The sequence below is a fragment of the Meleagris gallopavo genome, chromosome 10 (genome assembly GCF_000146605.3).
Source record: "Meleagris gallopavo isolate NT-WF06-2002-E0010 breed Aviagen turkey brand Nicholas breeding stock chromosome 10, Turkey_5.1, whole genome shotgun sequence".
Classification (NCBI taxonomy): Eukaryota; Metazoa; Chordata; class Aves; order Galliformes; family Phasianidae; genus Meleagris; species Meleagris gallopavo.
The window spans coordinates 28,249,243-28,268,411 of NC_015020.2; the positions used below are offsets into that span (position 1 = coordinate 28,249,243).

Sequence of the window (19,169 nt, forward strand, 5' to 3'; positions counted from 1 at the left end):
TGCGGTGTTGTTTCAGGCCAATCTTGACATATACCATCACAAAATTTATTTCTGAAATCATTTTGCATGTTCAAGAATAACCTCGCTAGTTATTTAATGAGCATTTCAGGTGTCAATTAAATGTAACCTGAATATGTGAGGACTAATTTAAATAAGAAATCCATAAGAGATTTATATCATGCTGTTTTTAAATAAACTCAGCACTTTAGTTTCAAGCTGAAAAACTTGTGGCTGTAGTTTGTGTTTTCAGCTATTACACAGAAGTGGAAAGAAAATTACCTTCTCTGGGGTGATTCAGTGTCTGGGCAGAAACCGATACACTTGATGGTATGAAGCCTGTATTTTGCCTCGAAGCTGTTTACTTCCCTCCACTTAAAGCCTTACCCAACTACCAATATAGTGGATTGAAAATCTTGCATTAGCTCTGAAACCTCTGGATCTTTTTTATAGTGTGTGTGGAAATGATTGAGTTAAGATTCTTTTTACTTTAGCAATAAGGGAACAGAAAGAAGATTTTACTGAAATAGTTTAGTAGTAAAGAGATCTTACCTGATTTTAGTACACACTAGGTTGCATTTTGCATTGAACTAAAATGTAGTTGTAATACTAAATGTCAGAAAGCATTTTCCTGAAGGCATTGATATGTAGTGATTTGTAACAACAGGAGCCACAGGTATCACAGGTTTGTGATCTGAAGTGGACAACCATACCTATAAAGCTGATAAAGGGAATTACTCGTTTATTGTAAGGCTGTGTTATTGTATGGTGTGATTTCCTGCCCCAAGTTAGCTTTACAGAAGACAGTCTGGGCAGCCTCCATTACTGAGTGCAGATGTGAGAGTCATATGAGTGATCTTTAACATACCTGTTAAACAGAAAATCAGATTTGCGTGAGGGTCAAGCATGGTGTATTTGAGGGCACACTGACATTTCAATTAACTTCTGTATTCTTAGAGAAATCTCTCCTGTATGCGTTTATTTTGTGAATTTCTTTCTGTGGTTTATTGTCACGTTTGCAAATGGTTATTCTATTCTCTGAAATGAAGTTTCTCTGAAATGTTTAGCTGCAGAGTTTTTAAGAGTCATTCTTATACATTCTGTAGGGGGTTGAGTGCAATGTTGAATTTTCGCAGTAGAATCATTCGTGGTTTATTTTGGAGTGAGTGAAATTGCATCATTTTGTTTGTTTTCATTTTTTTCTTTGTAAGCGAAGAATATAGAGCATAACTGTTGAGAATATAAGAAGCATGTCCCTGGTAGCATTGTTTTAGCTAGTATAGGATTTAGGTTTAAAAAAACTCAATGTATTAGTAGTAATAGTAATACTGTTGTTTTTTTTTACTGGTTTATATAAATTCATCTACTTAAAATAATTTTGATACAATTATTTATATAATTCAGTAAAAATGCCTATCATCTGTTTCAGATAAGCTATTAAATCTGTTAGATACTAGGAGATAATCATGGCTAGTATTTAGATTTGGGGGTTCACTCTTAAAGACAAATTTAGTGAGATGTTTTCCTTTGTCTCTGTAGTTATCAGAGACTGTTACAGACGATTGCTGTACTCGAGGCTCAACGTACTCAAGCAGTTCAAGACCTTGAAAGTTTAGGCAGACACCAGAGAGAAGCACTGAAAGATCCTATTGGATTTGTGGAAAGACTCCAGAAGAAGGTATTTCAATGGGCATTTCTTAAGTCTTACTCAGTATTTTTTTTTTTTAAATAACTAGTGATTCATCATCTGTAGAAATTGGAATTCTTTATAAACTTGCATTAGGAGTTTAAAGCCTTTTCTCTGCTGAGCAAAAAATGGCCCGTTGTTTGCTTATTAAATCTGTAAGAGAAAGCGCTTCAAATATTTAATTAGATATATTTCCTTTTTTTCTTGTGTAGATATGTAATTTTAAAATTTCTAATTGTAATATGAGTATTTTAGGACAACCTGAAATCTACAAGTCATAAACTTCAGATCGAGGATTTGGGACTTTTCTTATTAGAGAATTTAAGTCTTGTACTATGAGTGAATTTGGTAGGGTAATTTTTAAAGAGCAGGAAATACAGTTCATAAAACCAAAATGAACTCTGGAAGATATGTCTAGAAGAGTGCTGGATAACATAACTGAAACATTGTTTGATAGAGGAGAATGAATTTTGATAAGCAAGGATCTTTTCAAGTGAAAAGAAAAAAAGAACAAAAACACGGACAGATGTTAAAAAAGGTTTAAAGGTTGAATATCTTTTCACTCCCACGTCTGCCAGTGACAAATGCCTCCTCTTCTTGTCTGGCAGCAATATTTTGCATTTCAGTGGAAAATGAAATAGGTACCTTACTATGCCCTTACTCTATGCTTGTAGAGACATAGATTTAGAGAGGTCTGCTCTAAGCCCATTGGTTTCAGTGGTTATTATCCATTACATTTTGAGATGAGTTTATAGCATGCAAGACTTAATAGAGGTTGCATTTGATAATGGTTGTATCATGTAGGAAGTAGTAATGCTAGCTGAAAGCATCTGGTGCATATGAGTGTCTGAAGGAAATAGATACTCTTAAGCTTGACTGTCAAATACATTGGTGACCCTTGCAACAGTTGTGTTCTATATAGAAGACAGCAAAATCAGTGTAAAACATATGTTGAATTCCTTGAGGGGATGTGTTTAGGTTTACCAGATGATAAAACTTGAAGTCCTGTGGTTTCCTGTGTTTTCTTAATCTTGAGAAAAGTACATATCCTAGGCAAAAAGTATGTCTGAACAAAAGTCGGATAGACAGCAACGAGAAATTGAAGTCAGGAACTCCTTATTTCAACTGTGAAACACACATTTTCAAGTCTTATGCTTAATAAGCCATCATTGTCCGTGCCGCTGCATATTTTATATGCACTGTTGTGTATTACTCTTGAAAGATACTTTCTCTTTAAAAAAAACTGTGTGCTGCATGGCACTTCAAAAATATTGATTTTCAATTTTGCTGCTAGCTAAAAGGCAGCATCAGGTTTTCGTGACTTTTTAGGATTTGTAGCTATTTGTTTGGATATTCAACTAAAGTAAATATTGCTTTTCAATGTTTACTTTCTTTTTTCAGGTTGATATGGGTCTTCCATATCCTCAGAGAGTTGTTCAACTCCCTGAGATTGCCTGGGACCAATACACCACTAGCCTTGGAAACTTTGAGAGAGAATTCAAAAACCGAAAACGTAACAGTAGAAGAGCAAAGCTGATTTTTGACAAAGGTAAAAGGAGAAAAAACTTATGTTACAAAAAGCAAGAGATGAGGATGGAGATTTAATGAATCCTTTCCTTTGTTCCCACCAGTAGGTATACCTGCAAGACCAAAAAGTCCTTTGGATCCCAAGAAGGATGGAGAGTCAGTTTCTTATTCTGTCTTGCCTTTAAGTGATGGTCCAGAAGGTTCTACAAGCAGTCGTCCACAGGTAGTTATCACAAAAGGAAATTTTTATAAAACAATAACTTTTTAAACTGCTGTGTGAATATTTTAAACTTTTACCTCAAATGTTAAAATTGGTCATGAAATTCATGCATGTATTGAAATCTGTTTACTTTTTTTTATTATTTAGGCAAAACTTATTTCAAATTTCCCTGATTTATTTGGTCTGTATTTGATTTTTACTTAGGTAGGAAGAAGATCAGAGTATCCTTGCCATATGTTTTCTAAACACCTTTTCCATTTTATGTACTCTGTTTGAACAGATGATAAGAGGGCGACTCTGCGATGAGACCAAACCTGAAACTTTTAACCAGCTGTGGACTGTAGAGGAACAGGTAATGGGAAACCTTTCTATTTATTTTGTAGCAGTGATAACATACATGATAATAATAAAAACAAACTGTGTAATAATATTTAATTAGTAATTAGAAACTAAAATCACATACATGTAGATGCTTGTACTTTGACAACTCATGCCTATGTTAAAACAGGTGGTTTTTCTTTAACTCTTGATTTTTTGTTCGATTTAGAAAAAACTCGAGCAGTTGCTTCTGAAGTATCCCCCAGAGGAAGTAGAGTCCCGAAGGTGGCAGAAGATAGCTGATGAACTGGGAAATAGAACAGCTAAGCAGGTAACAAGTAGAACACTTTGAGAAGTAATCCCTCTCATTGATAATGTTTTTTATTGCTGTTTAGAAAGTGTGATAAGAACTTGTATCTGGATTTATTCTCACCTCTTGAATCATTTATTTCTCATCTTGATAATTGGCAGACATTTTAATACTTGCATACCAAAGAATTGGCTCTATATTGGTGTCCACATCCACAAAGGAAACCAAAAGTGGAGACACTGAGTTTCTGTATCTGACTTTTAGGAGCTTTTGCAGTAACACGGTGTATAATCAATGGATATAGAGGTGATATGGTATATCCAGGAGCTTGACTGATGTAATTGTTATATTGGAGTAAGAAAAGAAAGTCATTCACCCTATCCAGGGCTCACAAAATAGACTCCAGTGGAGCAGATCTCCAGAGAGATCCTTCCCATTGGCAGTCAGCTCTTAAACGGGTCTAGGAGAGATGGAGCCAGGCTCCACCCCTTCCTGTAGCACAGGTGAGTTGCCTTCACCTGTGCTCCCATGGCTGACTCATTGCTCACCTCAGGTGATCAATCAGAGATTCAGGCTGTGATTCAGCAGCCCTATACACATGGCATAATTTCTCCAGTTGACCAGGAGAAAAAATGTTTGTCTTGTTTTTACAGTATTTTAATTTCTTCTGTTTAGCTAGTGTGCTTTCACATTAAGGAATATTAAGTATTTCAGCATAAAACATTACTTCATTTCTAGTGATGTCTGTATTTATGTTTTTCAATAGTGGCAAATTGAAATGTGTGAAGCTCATTTCATAAATAAAATATGGAAGTACTTTCTATATGGTACCAATGTGTAATTTATGTGTTACTGTTTACTGTTAAGACAGAAAAAGTTTAACTTCAGCAGGTAAGAAGTTGCTCAAGTTCTTTATCGCTGTTTTCGATAGATTTCTTTGTGTATTTTTGAACAAGATGATTTTTTAATATGAAAGCCTTCAAAGCATCTGGAAATATGACAAATGTAGCATTACAGAATATAACAGTTAGAGTAGTTGTTGCAGTGTTGGAAGCGATAGTTTGGAGTCTTTATATTGTGAGCCAGTGTAGTGATACTGGCAAAAGTTTGATGTGAAAGCCTGTCATATTTCATTTGACATTCAATTGTTGCATTTTGGTATTTTTTTAGGTCGCCAGTAGAGTGCAAAAATATTTTATTAAACTGACTAAAGCTGGTATTCCAGTTCCAGGAAGAACTCCAAATTTATATTTATACTCAAAAAAGGTGAGACAATATTACAGCAGAAATTCCATTTTTATTGTTACATTTGCATGCAAATTGAAACTTAATATTTCAATGGATTTGATTAGTCTTGATTACAACTTTCTTACTCGCAAGCTCCACCAGTGTATTTCTTGATCTATTATTTTGACATTAGCAATGTAGAATGAATTGGGTGTTATTCTAATTTCACATCAACACCTGTTAATTGAATAATCCTGGGGAGATGAAGTGTCAGAAAAGAGAACACTGTGTTTAGATTGCAGACAGAGCTAACGGGGCCAAAGGATTGGTCTTGGGTGTATTTTTTTCCTCATTTGTAAGTTTACTGAAATTGATCTAGAAAAGGATAATGAGAACTATACTGGTAGAAGATAAGGAGCCAAATACTTCATATTGTACAATCATCTTTTAATTAACAAAACCATAGAAAATTAAGTAGAACAGCATACTAAGCTAGCACATGCATAGACTTAATTCTGAACTGCTTTGTTTTTTTGTGATTTGTGGTGTGTGTCCATTAAAATAGAAAGCTAGTAGAAATTATTAAAATGTAATGTTTTTCTTGATATTGGAAGGGGTGAGAAATTACAATCCTGAGAAATCTTCTTAATTTGCAAAAGAAAAGAGAGGACTCTAGATTTTTTGCACTGACCAGTTATACATTTTGATATAAGTCGTTCACTTGGGTACTAAAGAGAACTCTAGATGTTTGAAGAGGGCAGTCTCAGTGCATATATTTGTTTTTGTTTCTGTTACCATTATGTTTAAAGAGGTTGTTTAAAGCCTGTCACAATGGCATTTTGTAGAATAACATTACTTTTTTTTTTTTTTTCCATTGATGTGTCTGATGTTTTCTGATAATGAATAGAGTAAGCTCCACATTGTTTCTGAAAAAGAAACATTTACAAACTTAATTTCTTGAAAGTTTGGGACTTGAATTGCTGTCAGACAAGCCTGATAGAAAGATCTGCCACTGCGTATCTATAGTGATTTAAAATGTTGCACACACCCAGTTATCTCCTAGTTTTCTCTGAAAATGTTGCAAAGGAGTCTTTTATCAGAAACTTTCCAGTGTGCCGTCTAACATTGTAATGCCATTTTACTTTCACCAGTTTAATCTACTATTCTACTCTATAAACAGAGGCATGATTCTGCTGCTTTATCTCTTGGAAAATTGCATTCTGATAGGAGAACCAAATAAATAAATAAATAAAAATCCAGCTGCAAATACTGTTACCTTAAATGCTGTAGTGAGGTTCATGTATTATTTATTACTTGTGCATTACTTGTACAGTTTACTGTACTGGGGGGCTAATTTCAAAAGAGGTTGAAAATTTCCTTCTGAAAACAATCTTTTATTTTCTGTATATCACCTTACTATTTTAAATAACCTTAGTCCCATCGCTTTTTTTCTTTCCTCTTAATTTTATTTGGGAAGCCTGTTATTACTGAACACGAGAAATGCTGCAGGGCAGCAGATCACTGTGTTTGCTGAATAATAGGAGCACTTAATCAGTATATATGTGACTCTTAACTGTATTTTTCACTAATTTGAGCAGCAATCCATAAAGTTCTTTATGCTGTTCTGCTTACATACACAGCACAGTAAATACAGAAACCATATTTTATAAAATTCTTAACATTTGCAAACTACATTAGCAATCCTTAGATTTTTCTTAAGCTTATATGTAAAACAACTCTAACACTTATGTCTCTTTTTGCAGTGTGAGTAATACCTTTATTCTTATGACTGAATTGTAAGAATAGGTCACTGTGCCCTAGTTTGTAGCAAGGTAGCTTCTCCATTTTCTATTTGAAACCCACGTTAAAAAGAAAATATAATTACACAACAGATGAAGAACAATGTATGTGGGGGATTTGATTTCTCAGCCTGCTAACATAGCTGTCTACTTACAATAGAGATTGTATCAGACTGTAGTTATTCCCGGTAGAGAATAAGATATTGTGGCAGAAAGGAAGTGCAAGGGGGTATTGAAAGCCTGGATTGTGCTTTTGCTGTGCTCATGTTTATTTTGATTTCTGAGTATATACATATACTATAAATGGCAGTATCTGCTTTACTGCCAGTAAGAGATGTGTAAGTATTGGATGCTGATTCCAAGTATGCATTTCTGAGGGACTAAAAAATGTTGTTATGTTTAATGTAAATACTGGTGTCAAAAGAGATTCTTCACACGAGGAGGTTTCTCCATAGGGATCACCTAGTCTGCTTCTTTGAAATGGTTACTGGGCAGGTGAGAGTCCTATTTCATTCTTGAACATCTTGCTGAACTCATATGACGTAATGTCTCTTCAGATAAATGGTACACGAAGTTATGCAGGATTCTTCAGTTTACTGTTTAACTGTTGCCAGCCACTAGTGAAAATAATGCATAACCAGTGATGTAGCACTCCAGTATTCAGTTCATCAGTTATGATTTATTTTTTAGTGTAATGCTTGTACTCTGTCATTAGTTCACCTTCTTTTAAGCTTAATCCTGATAATAGACTTCCCAAAGGAAAAACAACTTTTTTAGCTGTCTGCTCATAGGTAGTATTGTAGAATCATGTTAAAAAGCAGAATGATGATTAAAAAAAATTCAAATCCTTGGTTAAATTGTAGGCCATAACCACATGTGAGATAGTGCAAGTATATAAGTGTAGACATACGTTTTTCTTTCTTACATTTCAGATCTAATATTGGTTGTGTATTACAAAAAATTTTTTCTCTGTAAAAGCAGAGATGCACTGACACAGCTGCCCGGGGAGGTGGTGGGATGACCAACCTTGGAGGTGTTCCACATCCATGGGGATGTGGCCCTGAGGGTTGCAGTTTAATGGACAGTGTTGGTGGTAGATGATGGTTTGACGTGATTATCTTAGAGGTCTTTTCCATCCTTAACGATTCTGTGAGTCTATGTGGATCTGTTTTCCTTATATTAACAGAGTATGTAAATCATTGTGTCAGCTCAAACTGAAATACAGCATAACTTTATAGATGGAATTGTTCTGGCACATATCTTAAAGGAAACCAGAAAGGAAGCAAAACATAGGAAGCCAGTGATCTTAAAGCAGGTGGAAAAATTCAGCACAAGTGATTCAGCATCAGTCTTAAGACAAAATGTTCATTTTTATTCTGTGCATTGTAATTCTCCTGCATAAACAAGGTACTAGTTTCCAACCATTATTACTTCATATCTTTCCTTATAAGTAAATGGGACTAGACTCAGTTCCTTTGGTATTTTTGTCTACATAGCTACATTTCATCCAATACAATTGCTTTGCCTTTTTAAACTATACACAGTTTTAAAATAATGTTACATGTTGAATCCCTCTTCAAATAAATGGTTTTGTAACTGGTTTTAGGAACCTCTGGAATACAAGTTCTTGATAAAAGAGAAAGTAATAACTATGTTACATATTTATTATGCTTTATGAATATGACAGAACCTAGACAAAGAGCAAGACAGTCCTCTCTTCTATAATTACAAAACAGACAAACAAATGCTTTTCATGCTTAGAGTTTTTGATTCACGCTGTTTTTTTTTTAAGCTATGGAATATATTCAAGATGCCTAAAAGGTAGTCTGGAAAGGAGCTAAGTAAAAAGTTGAGTCAGTTTCATTCACTAAATATTCTTCTATTTGGTATTAAATATTCCTTCATGGGGAATTCATAATAAGGGCTAAGTGCCTTTAAGTAATCTACTTTCAAATTGCTGTGCATTCTACACCTTCAGACAGCATTACATTTGAAAGGTTTCAGATGCACGCTAATGGAATAATTTATTTCTTCTGACATTTCTTGGGTTCCTTTTCCAGTCAGTGGCGATGAAAAAGAACCTTTGGAGAGCATTTATTCCTAACTTGTAGAAGTATCTTTTGTGGTGGAATGAACTGCTTTTACCAATAGCTTTTTCTCTCCCTAGACTAAAAAAGAAATCTGAACAAAATGAGTCTAGACTTGTATTAACTGGGTTCTTGGAATATCTAAGAATTTGATGATGTGTCAAGCGCGGAGATGTGTGCAAAAGCATTTAGTTGTTTAGTCCCACACTAGCAGTGTCCATTGAGATTTGGAAGTCATTAATATCTTTGCACTTAAGTTCTCAGTCTTTAAAATCTTGGCAGTTTTATTTTCTGTTTTTCTGTTATCTCATTTGTTTAGATGGTTGGGTTTTTATGATGTGAGCACTTTCTTGATAGGTTTTTACTAGAGCAGTGTTCCACTGTTTGTCTCTTTCACTTCCTATTGGGAAAAAACTCCAATATGAGGCTATAAAAAGCTGTGATACAGAGGTATAAGTAAACATACTGGGAAAGATGGTGCAGTGTTGTTCAGTGCAGGAAGGACTTTTTGACAAGGTTGTATTTGATAAAGATTGTTTAAATGGTAACCAGGTAATGTCTTTTAAAATGTACCATTTTTCCACTGTAGTCATCGAGTAGACGGCAGCACCCTTTGAATAAACATCTTTTCAAACCTTCAACTTTTATGACATCACATGAGCCTCCAGTTTATATGGATGAAGATGATGACAGATCCAGTTTTCACAGCCATATGGATATTGCAGCAGAAGAGGAAGTATCGGTATGTCATTTAAGTCAGAGAATATATTCTTTGCTCTCATCTAAACTTTTCAAATGAATAATATGAAGATTAAGCATCTGTCATAAAATGAATATCACGTAAGTATTATAGTCAGATTCATGAGCCATTTTGAATTGCAAACACATTACTATAAAGGTCCACAATTGCAGGAAAATCGGAAAGGAAGAAAAAGAAGTAATAAAGAGTTCTGTTGTGAAACTTCTAAATTGTTTTAGTTATATAGTTTCAAAAAGTTATCTGACATAAGATCAGATTAAAATCACATAAACTGTATAGATGTGATTCTAGTTGATGCTGTGTTGCATTGCATACAGTCCTGTTAAAATTTGAATTCTGTTGGCATCATTGCTTTTTGCCTTCTTTCACTGGCAGAATTAATTATGGAGTTTTTTCAACCTGCTTGAAAGCGTGAACTAACAGACTTGAGCCGTGAAGCATCAGGCTCTGGTAGATATCCTGTCCCCGTGTGTCATTACATCACGCACTGTTCCAGTTTCTAATTTATCATATGCAATAAGGCACGTCTAAATTCTTGTAGTTTTACATACATCCGTACAGTGGTAGTGTATCCTACTACTAATATGTTTGACAAGGTTCACAGCTGGTGTGAATCACTGCAGCTTTACTGTGCTTAGACCAAAGAACATGACTTGTAATGTTTTTTTTTTGTGAGCTTAGTGCCATCTTGTGTGTGAAAAACCTGTTGCATAATAGAAGTATTAAGGCCATCTAGGATAAGTCCGTTCTTTTACTTTGCTGACTTTTTTTCTTACGTGCACTGCAGAGTCTTCCTTAAATTCTTAAATTTCCTTATCTATTGCTCAGTCTTAAATTGCATCTTCGCTCATATTTTGTCTTCTCTCTGTGATGGTCTTTTTGTTTGTCTACAGGCATTTCCAGTAATTTTTTTTACTCCAGTATGTATCTTAAAAGGCATGGGAAATAAAATACAGATTAGAATTGCTGCAGATCACTATTATTTTTATTACTATTATTAATCTCAATTGAACTGTTTTTGATCAAACAGTCCTTTGTCCTGTATTATTTTTTTTTGTTATTCTCTCTGTTCCTAACATTTTCTGAAAACATTTTGTTTTTTTCCTGTGGAATACTAACTCTAGTAAATAGGGGGCAACTAAGATTTTTTTCCATTGTTTTGATAGAAATTGCTGTTTTACTTTTTTGCAGTGATAATGGTGGATGTGTGCCCCTTCTCCCTGGTTTCTTTTTTTCCATTTTCTTTTTTTTTTCCCCAAATTTGGCTTAATCTTTTCTTTCTTCACTAGTGCAGCATTTCCAGATGGATATATTTCTGGCTTGCAGTAATGTAGAAAGACACAGGTGAGCTCAGTTATCAGAAAGATCCCCATTATCAATGCAAAATAAAAGCAACTTAGAAGAAAAAAGAGATCATGAACTATAATCAGAGTGAATATATTGGAGTCTGCTTTTATCCAAGTTGGAAGAGACCCTCAGGGATCATCAAGTCCAACAAATCAGGTCTCTTAGTGACAGGTGGTATCTCAGGGAGAAATACTATACTGTGCATTGACATGGTCAAGAAGATATTTGGTGTAGCTGGAAAATCATAGGAAAGGTTTTCTCTGACTTCTTCACAATACAAGTGCCAGGTAGTGTTTCCTTGTAAAAACAGAAGATTTTGTCTGGGCATTACCAGTTGATTGGCAAAACCATTCCTCAAACATCACTGTAATATGAATTAATTATTCTGAGGTGAAGACCCTCTGTTGTCAAAAGAGAGAATTTAACTTTCTGTTATAACCACTTCATGGTGTGAATAGTCTAATTATTCTAGAATACAATGTACTAATCCAGAATCAAGTGTCCACACAAGGAGCTGTTGTAGCATATTTTATTCAATATATAGGTATATTATTCCAGGCTTTTTTTTTTTTAGTAAAACTTTTTTGCATAAAAGGTAATTTTTTTTTTAATAGAAAAAAGGTAGAGCTTATCATCACAAAATGGAATTGTCATTTAACTTCGTTGTTTTTTTTTTTTTTCAGAGTATTTGCAGTCTAGTCCTCTAAATATTTTCAGAATTACAATTAAATATTTTATATGGCCCTTAGAAAAATACTTAACACTAAAGAGCATGCAATTTTCCCTCTTTTCCTTCAGTAAACTTACTAAATAATGCAGACATTTCAAGCTTCACAGATTTTTAAAAGGGAATTGAGATAAGGCTACATTCAGAGAACGATTATTTGTAATTCTTTTTCATAACTGAACATGCCTACCAGTATAGCCCATACAGACTTTGCATCTTTGAAGACATCTGACATCTACCAAGTTCAGCTGCTGAATTAAACAGCCATCTTGAAGTAGTCCTGTGAATATGAGTGAGAATTTCTGTCTTCTCATAACATACAGGTCTTCAATCTTTGTTGAAGAAAATTGAATGAGAAAAATCAGAAATTGTGTTTCTTATTTAAAAAGAGAATTATGTGTTATAAGTCTTCATCAAGTTGTATGCACCTGTCTGTAAGGATACAAACTTTTTTTCTAATTTAGGGAAAATAGAAATCCATTTTCTCAAGCTATTAAAAGGCAGCATGAAGAAGTTAAGAGAATTAGGAGTGGTCACAAGATGAAATAAGTTTGCAACTTCTGCTCTTAAAATCATGGAATGATATTTCTCACCATTTTTTATTCTTACAGTTGAAGGTGAGAATCTAATACTGTTAAAATTGGCTTTATTGATTGAGAAGTACGTATAACTAAAGCTTGATACTGTCTTGATTTATGGGTCTTTTAAAAATATAAATATAGGACTTAACAGTATAAATATAGAACTTAAAGTTAGGCACTGCTGTCTTCTTCACCTGACAGCAAAACGATTTGCCAGAAGACACTTGTTACCATGGTAAAGTTTTGGTATAATGCAAATAATAAATTATTAATAGCACAGAATAAAATTTAAGTTAGTTTTGTGTACATTTTTGCTGTGTTTTTAATTATAATTTCCCAATTTGTCTCAAAACAGATTACCAACTTCTTCTCAGAAGAAGTTACACTTAGTGATTTGTGAAATAATATGTATTACTAGTTATATTCCTAAAGTAAGTAGTAATTCTCTTTTTTTAACCATGAACAGGATGAAGAGAGTATTCCAATAACATATCGTGAGTTACCTGAATACAAAGAACTGTTAGAGTTTAAAAAACTGAAGAGACAGAAACTACAGCAGATGCATGCAGAGAGTGGATTTGTGCAGCACGTGGGATTCAAGGTAAGCTGATGCTCTGCACTCTCTTGAGTAACAGGAGAAGTTTTCAAAGATAACACGGTTGGAATTTCCTAAAAAGGCTTTGTTTAGTACGCCAACTGTGGTTTCATAATTCTTGTTCACAGTGTCTGCTTTTCCTCATCTTTAATCAGTACAACTCAGGTAATTCATTCTTTCCAGTACCTCAAGTTTCACAGAATATGGAATGCTGCTTGAAAATTAATAATCATGCAAACTTTTCTTCATAGAATGAAAATAAAACTAGAACTAGGTTATATCACCACACAATTCTGTTTTGGCATTACGCTCTGTCTTGCCAATGATTCCCTGATAATAATTCTCTGATTTTTGGAGTTTTTTTGTCCTGCACCTTAGACCAACAAAAGGACAGTATGAGAGTGACTGTTTTGTTTGTTTTTCACTACAGAGAGAAAAGCAGCTTCTTATTCCTTTCAAATAATGCTTGTAGAAGTTGAAACAGTTCTGTAAAACAATATGAAATAAAGAAAATAAACTCAGAGTTAAAATGGTGTGTTGTCCCAGTGTCAGCCATGTCATAAACTATATGAAAAGAAAGATTCTCTAAATTAGGTTTTCTGGTTTGCAAGATATTTTTGTTGTCTGCTGTCTGCTCTGTTGGAACAGCTTATTTGTCTTCTTAAAAGTATTAGGCAGCTACATTTATTTTCTGGTAACCATCCATATAAGAATGCAAAAACATACAGTTTAAAGTTCAGTTCAAAATACCGTGATTAAGCCTGTCTCCTCTCTCCTTCAAGTTAGTGGTTTTGTTCAAAAAAAATTAAAAAATAAAAAAAATTTGATCAGATAGAGCAGCCTCCTAGAAAACAAAATAAGTACTTTGTTCTGCATAATGTTTTATATGAAATAATACTGAAAAGTAAATTGACATTATATACTGTCAAGCATTAAAAGTTTGAAAGTTTCTTTGCAACTCCAATTTGATTTTATTATGCATTATAATCTATGAAATTACATGATTATATACAGTGTTCCCTCAAGAGTGCTGCCTTGCTTAGTGCACGGTCTGGACAATAGTCACCTAATAAGCATCTCTTCAGAACACTTAGTTCTGCATGGCCTTCAGCCTCAATTAGAACACATTATTCAATTTCTACTTTGAATATTGAATTATTGAATCACATGTGGGCTTTTTATGGCTTTCATTGCTTTAATATCAAAATACCTTGCAAATACTATTTTTTAATAAAATGAAAGGTATGGTATTATTTCTGATTCACAGAGGAGCAGGAAGCTGGAGCACAGAAGGGCTAAGGGTTTCCATTATTTTTGGCTCTGAACTAGGGATAACTGAAACTGGATTTTTTATTTTTTATTATAATGTAGTATTATATTGAATTCTGTATTTTCAGAGAAAAGTCCTAAATATGCTTACAACTTCCTCCTTGTCAGCCCTCACACTCTGAAAGCTGTCATTGTGAAAGCATGGGATACAGTTGTGACAGTTTCTTAGTAAGGTGTTTGTAACCTTGAGTTGATTGTTTATGCTCAGGAGCAAATTACTCTGCAAGTAAGTTTCACAGATGGTACCCGAAGCTCTCTTAGAGCACTTCATGACCTAAATGAAGGAGAATAAGCTAAGTGAGCACAAGATTGTTTCCACATTTTTCTTTCCTTTTCTGTTCTGTCCTTTCCCTACAGCACTCTTCCTGGTTTAGATTTTGAAAAGTTCTTGCCCCAAAGTCCTATTTTCTAAGTTTTATCTTTTTTTAAAATCAAATCTCTTTGCGTTTCTGCTCCTCCTCTCCAAAGTCATGAACTTTTCATTCACTCTTCTTTTTCTGTTTGTAGTTTTTCTTTTCTTCTTCCATTTAGCTGCACTTAATATTCCCCACTCTGAGAGGAATAGTTTTTACTTTCTCATTCAGCTTAACGTTCAGGCTTCTCTTCCTTTATATGTTGTCCCAGTTGCTTTTCAACCACCGCTGCTTTCTTCTGTCTGATCCACAGAAAGTGGATCTGTGTTAAGATATTTCACGTGGTTGGACTTAAGCTACAGAAACGTCTTTCAGCCGTATGAGGATAAGCAGTGACTACAGGCAGGACTGGGTGTGCTTTTGTTGAGCAGGAGAACAATGTCAATGTGTGGAGCATTCAGGTAGTGGGAAGCAAAGCCAAGAGAAAGGTTGATCAGTCCTCAGGGAGAAGGACGTGTCTCCGAGTATGAGGACTTTACCCATGAACACATTATGGTCTGCAAGGAGAAGAATTCAGCTGTGCATGCAAGCAGTAATCAACCTACATCTTCATATATGGCGTATTGATATATACTGTTACTGGCTGAAGTGAATGCAGTTGGTTTTCTTCAGTACTCTTCAATCTGCTTCACAGTGTGATAACTGCGGAATTGAACCTATTCAGGGTGTTCGGTGGCACTGCCAAGACTGTCCTCAAGAAATGTCCTTGGATTTCTGTGACTCTTGTTCTGACTGGTGAGTAGTATTCTTCACTACTTGTGTTTTGTAATTAACATGAGTATATGTGTAGCTTGATTGCAGTGGCTGTTGGGTATCTACTCAAGCATAGGATACATATCTTTCACTTCACTCAACGTGGGATTCTGTAGCGTATGTTTGTGGGAGATACGCATCTAGGACGTGCTTAAGAAATATTTTTAAAAAATAACAATGCAGTGGACAGATTCAGTTTAGTACTGTTAAATAGTGGGGGAAATTGTATTTTGTGAAATAATTTTTCAATGTCAAATTTGGTATGATCCTGTTAATGTGATCAGTATTTCTGAAAGTTAAAAATAAGAAAGTATTTAACTTTTAAACTGTTATCTTTTTCTTTCCCTTGCAGTCTGCATGAAACAGAGATTCATAAGGAGGATCATCAGTTAGAACCTATTTACAGAGCAGAGACGTTTTTAGACAGAGACTACTGCATGTCCCAGGGCACCAGTTACAATTATCTTGACCCAAACTACTTTCCAGCAAATAGATGACATGGGAAGCAGATCTACAATCTTGGGCTTACTATACTATTTGAAAAATAACAATGGCATCATTGTTAATACTGTGCACATTTTGGAAAGACTGTCTGCTTTCCCTGAAATGTCGCTCACAGCATGACAGCTTCCTGGGTGTACTTGTCAAACTACAGCTTTGAGCTGTCATGGTCCTAGATCACTGAACAGCAGCTGAACATTCCTAGTGTGCAGAAGGTTTCACTGGGAGACTTTTCTTTCACCACATTAGTCATTTTTAGGTGGTGAATCTAAACACAAAAGAAAAACATACAAAAGGGTGAGCCAGAAATGAGAGCACACATTGAAGATAGAGTAAATTCCAAAGGCATTGAAGAACTTGGTTATAATGAGATCCAGAGGAGATGAAGTATTTATATAAAAAACAGTTTAGTAGCTTGCAGTTTTGTTGTGAAATAGTTTTCAGCACAGTAACTGACTTCTTTAGGCAAGGTTTTAACCAATGACAGTGTTTGCTTCTAGGATGTACTCTAAAAAATGCTCACTGTCTCAGCGATGGTTGGTTACAGGCCTTTATTAAATCGGAGCTGCTTAATCACATTGACTTTCAATTTTTTTTTTTGTTTTTTATTTTTAAACCACGATGAACTCTATTTACCAACAGTGAAGCACTATAGGAGGCAACTGTGGCATTGCTTCCTTAACCAGCTCATGGTGTGTGAATGTTATAAAATTATCACTCAGATATATTTTTTAAATGTAATGTTATATAAGATGATCATGTGATGTGTACAAAATATGGTGAAAAGTGCCAGTGGTAGTAACTGTGTAAAGTCTCTAATACTCAACATTAACTCCTTTAAAATAAAATACACAGCCTTCTGCCTCTGTATTTGGAGTTGTTAGTGCAACTCATCAAAGAAAACTGCCTAATATAAATCATATATATGGTAATAATTTTTCCTCTTTTGTAGTCTGCACAAGATCCATGAAAGATTGTATTTTTATTACTATTTAAACAGTGATTAAATTTAGCCTGAGCAGTGAGCAAGGGTTCACATGCATTCTTTTATACTGCTGGATTTTGTTGTGCATCATTTAAAACATTTTGTATGTTTCTTCTTATCTGTGTATACAGTATGTTCTTAAATAATGTTCAATTGTCAGGAGAACTGTGAGAAATAAACTATGTGGATACAGTCTGTTTATATATAGAATGCTTGCTGTGACTTCCTTTCTGTGTAGTTTTGACTTTTTAATCAGAATTGAGGACGTGAAAAGGACAAATATTCACTATGCAGACCTGCAAGATGACAGCACCTTCCTCTGCTGTGAGTTCAGTGGGAACCGGTGGTGTTCTGTGCCCACTGAACTGTGCTTTGCCTTTTGCAGGATTAGCATTTTAGTTTTCTCCTGTCTTATTCATACATGGTTCTTTCAGATTTCAGCCAATCAGACTTACGTAGCTTTGGTACACTGTATACCATCATCTGAGAAGCTTTGTAATTACTGTGACATATTTTTAGTTAATATATTTTTTATTGAAATGTATAGCTGGTGATTCAGAAATACTTGATTATTTTATAACTGTAGTAGACTTCCAGTTGCTTTAAAACTTGAATATTCCGAGTAATTAGCTATAAAGGAAAGTAATTTGACTTAAAAATGGCAATAAGAAGGGTAATTGGCTGGCTGCACCTAAGAACTTTAATTATAGCCTGATCAGTGTTAACTTTCGCAGTGACATGTGGGTGTAGTCATTTTCTGCCTCAGAGAAAAGTAAGTTTAAGCATTTAATCTATTTAGAAGGTAATAGAGTATGGTTACTAGAACACTGAGCAAGCATCCTGTGTAAACATCTCACATATCTTGTATACTTAGATAAATTTAATAAACCTTAGAAGTACAACAGAAACATTCACGAGATGTATTTCAGTTTCCTCTCTAATTCAAAAGAAGCTCTGAAAATCTCTCGTGCAATGAGGGAATGTGAGAGACTATTTATGCTGTTTGTAAGGTGGAGATGTATTATCAGGGAGAGAATCTGCGACAATCTGCTTGTTTTGTTTTCTGTTGATATCCTGAAAAAATAATTGGAAGGAAGTAGCAGAAATTAGTGAGCATGTGATTAAATGCAAATATCCAGGCATTGATTTAGATAGCTTTGGAAGAAAAAAATCCTTATTGTGTCTTGAATGAGATTGGAAGCAGAAGGAGAACTTGAAATCTGAATCACTTAACAAGCATCTTGGATAAGTCCTTTTCTAATTGAATGTGTATAAATATTTATATTTCCATATGCATGCGTATACAGCTATTTCTCTTGCATACATTATGGGCAAATGCAAGTAGATTTGTAACGCACACATGCCCGATCGAGCATGGGATTCCTTGGTTTGTTTTTTTTTTTTTTCCGAAAAAAAGACCAGAAAAAGCAGAAAGAAGTAAACTGAAACTGTATGTTAAATAATGTTCCTTTTTTATTTATTTTTAATTAGCAGCTGATTCTTGCTTTTATTCCTATCCTGGCAATAATGATACTCCACGTCTCAACCTGTGTTGTCGTTACAAGTAACAAAAAAATTACTCCAAAAAGCTACCCAGACGAATTTGCAGCTTCAGGGTAACTGCAGATTTTTTAATCTTATTTTTCTTAAGTACTGCACAATACAGCTGCTGGTGCTTCGAGGCTCGTTGTAGGAAAACCTGCCTTTTTCCAACTGGTGAATTATGAAAGTCACTTGCTTAAAGCTGTTGTACTGCAGATGTTACTGGTCACGTAATGCCATTGTTCTGGAGCTGGAAAAGCACTTCCTAGAGCATCAGAGGTAAAATGTAGTCTATAAAAGGACCCAGGGAAGGAGGAACATCCTGGATGTGAAGGATAAGAACATATCTAATACACTTCTTTGAAAAATAATTGAATTAGCATTTACAGGGCAAATGCAAGGAAACGAAAGAAAGCAGAAGAACCTGCCCTGAGTGAAAAAAGGACATACTTTGTAAGCATGCT

At 34.6% G+C, this 19,169-nt stretch overlaps 1 protein-coding gene across 4 annotated transcripts in view; it reads left to right on the forward strand.

The window, feature by feature from the left end:
* The window catches only part of ZZZ3 (zinc finger ZZ-type containing 3), a 38,197-nt gene that overhangs the window by 14,750 nt on the left and 4,278 nt on the right, over positions 1-19,169 (forward strand). For 2 of the 4 annotated variants that reach the window (XR_002118320.1, XM_019618842.1), the window contains exons 3-10: positions 1,537-1,675; positions 3,086-3,233; positions 3,316-3,434; positions 3,712-3,783; positions 3,979-4,080; positions 5,230-5,325; positions 9,762-9,914; positions 13,054-13,188. Coding sequence is in view for 3 of the 4 variants with exons in the window: in XM_019618842.1 (XP_019474387.1) it covers positions 1,537-1,675; positions 3,086-3,233; positions 3,316-3,434; positions 3,712-3,783; positions 3,979-4,080; positions 5,230-5,325; positions 9,762-9,914; positions 13,054-13,188 (964 nt within the window). In the remaining variant the exon portion in view is untranslated. Of the gene's footprint in view, positions 1-1,536; positions 1,676-3,085; positions 3,234-3,315; positions 3,435-3,711; positions 3,784-3,978; positions 4,081-5,229; positions 5,326-9,761; positions 9,915-13,053; positions 13,189-15,558; positions 15,660-16,029; positions 17,367-19,169 lie in introns of those variants that run through there. The other 2 variants (XM_010716232.3, XM_003208754.4) reach the window with 2 other exon arrangements.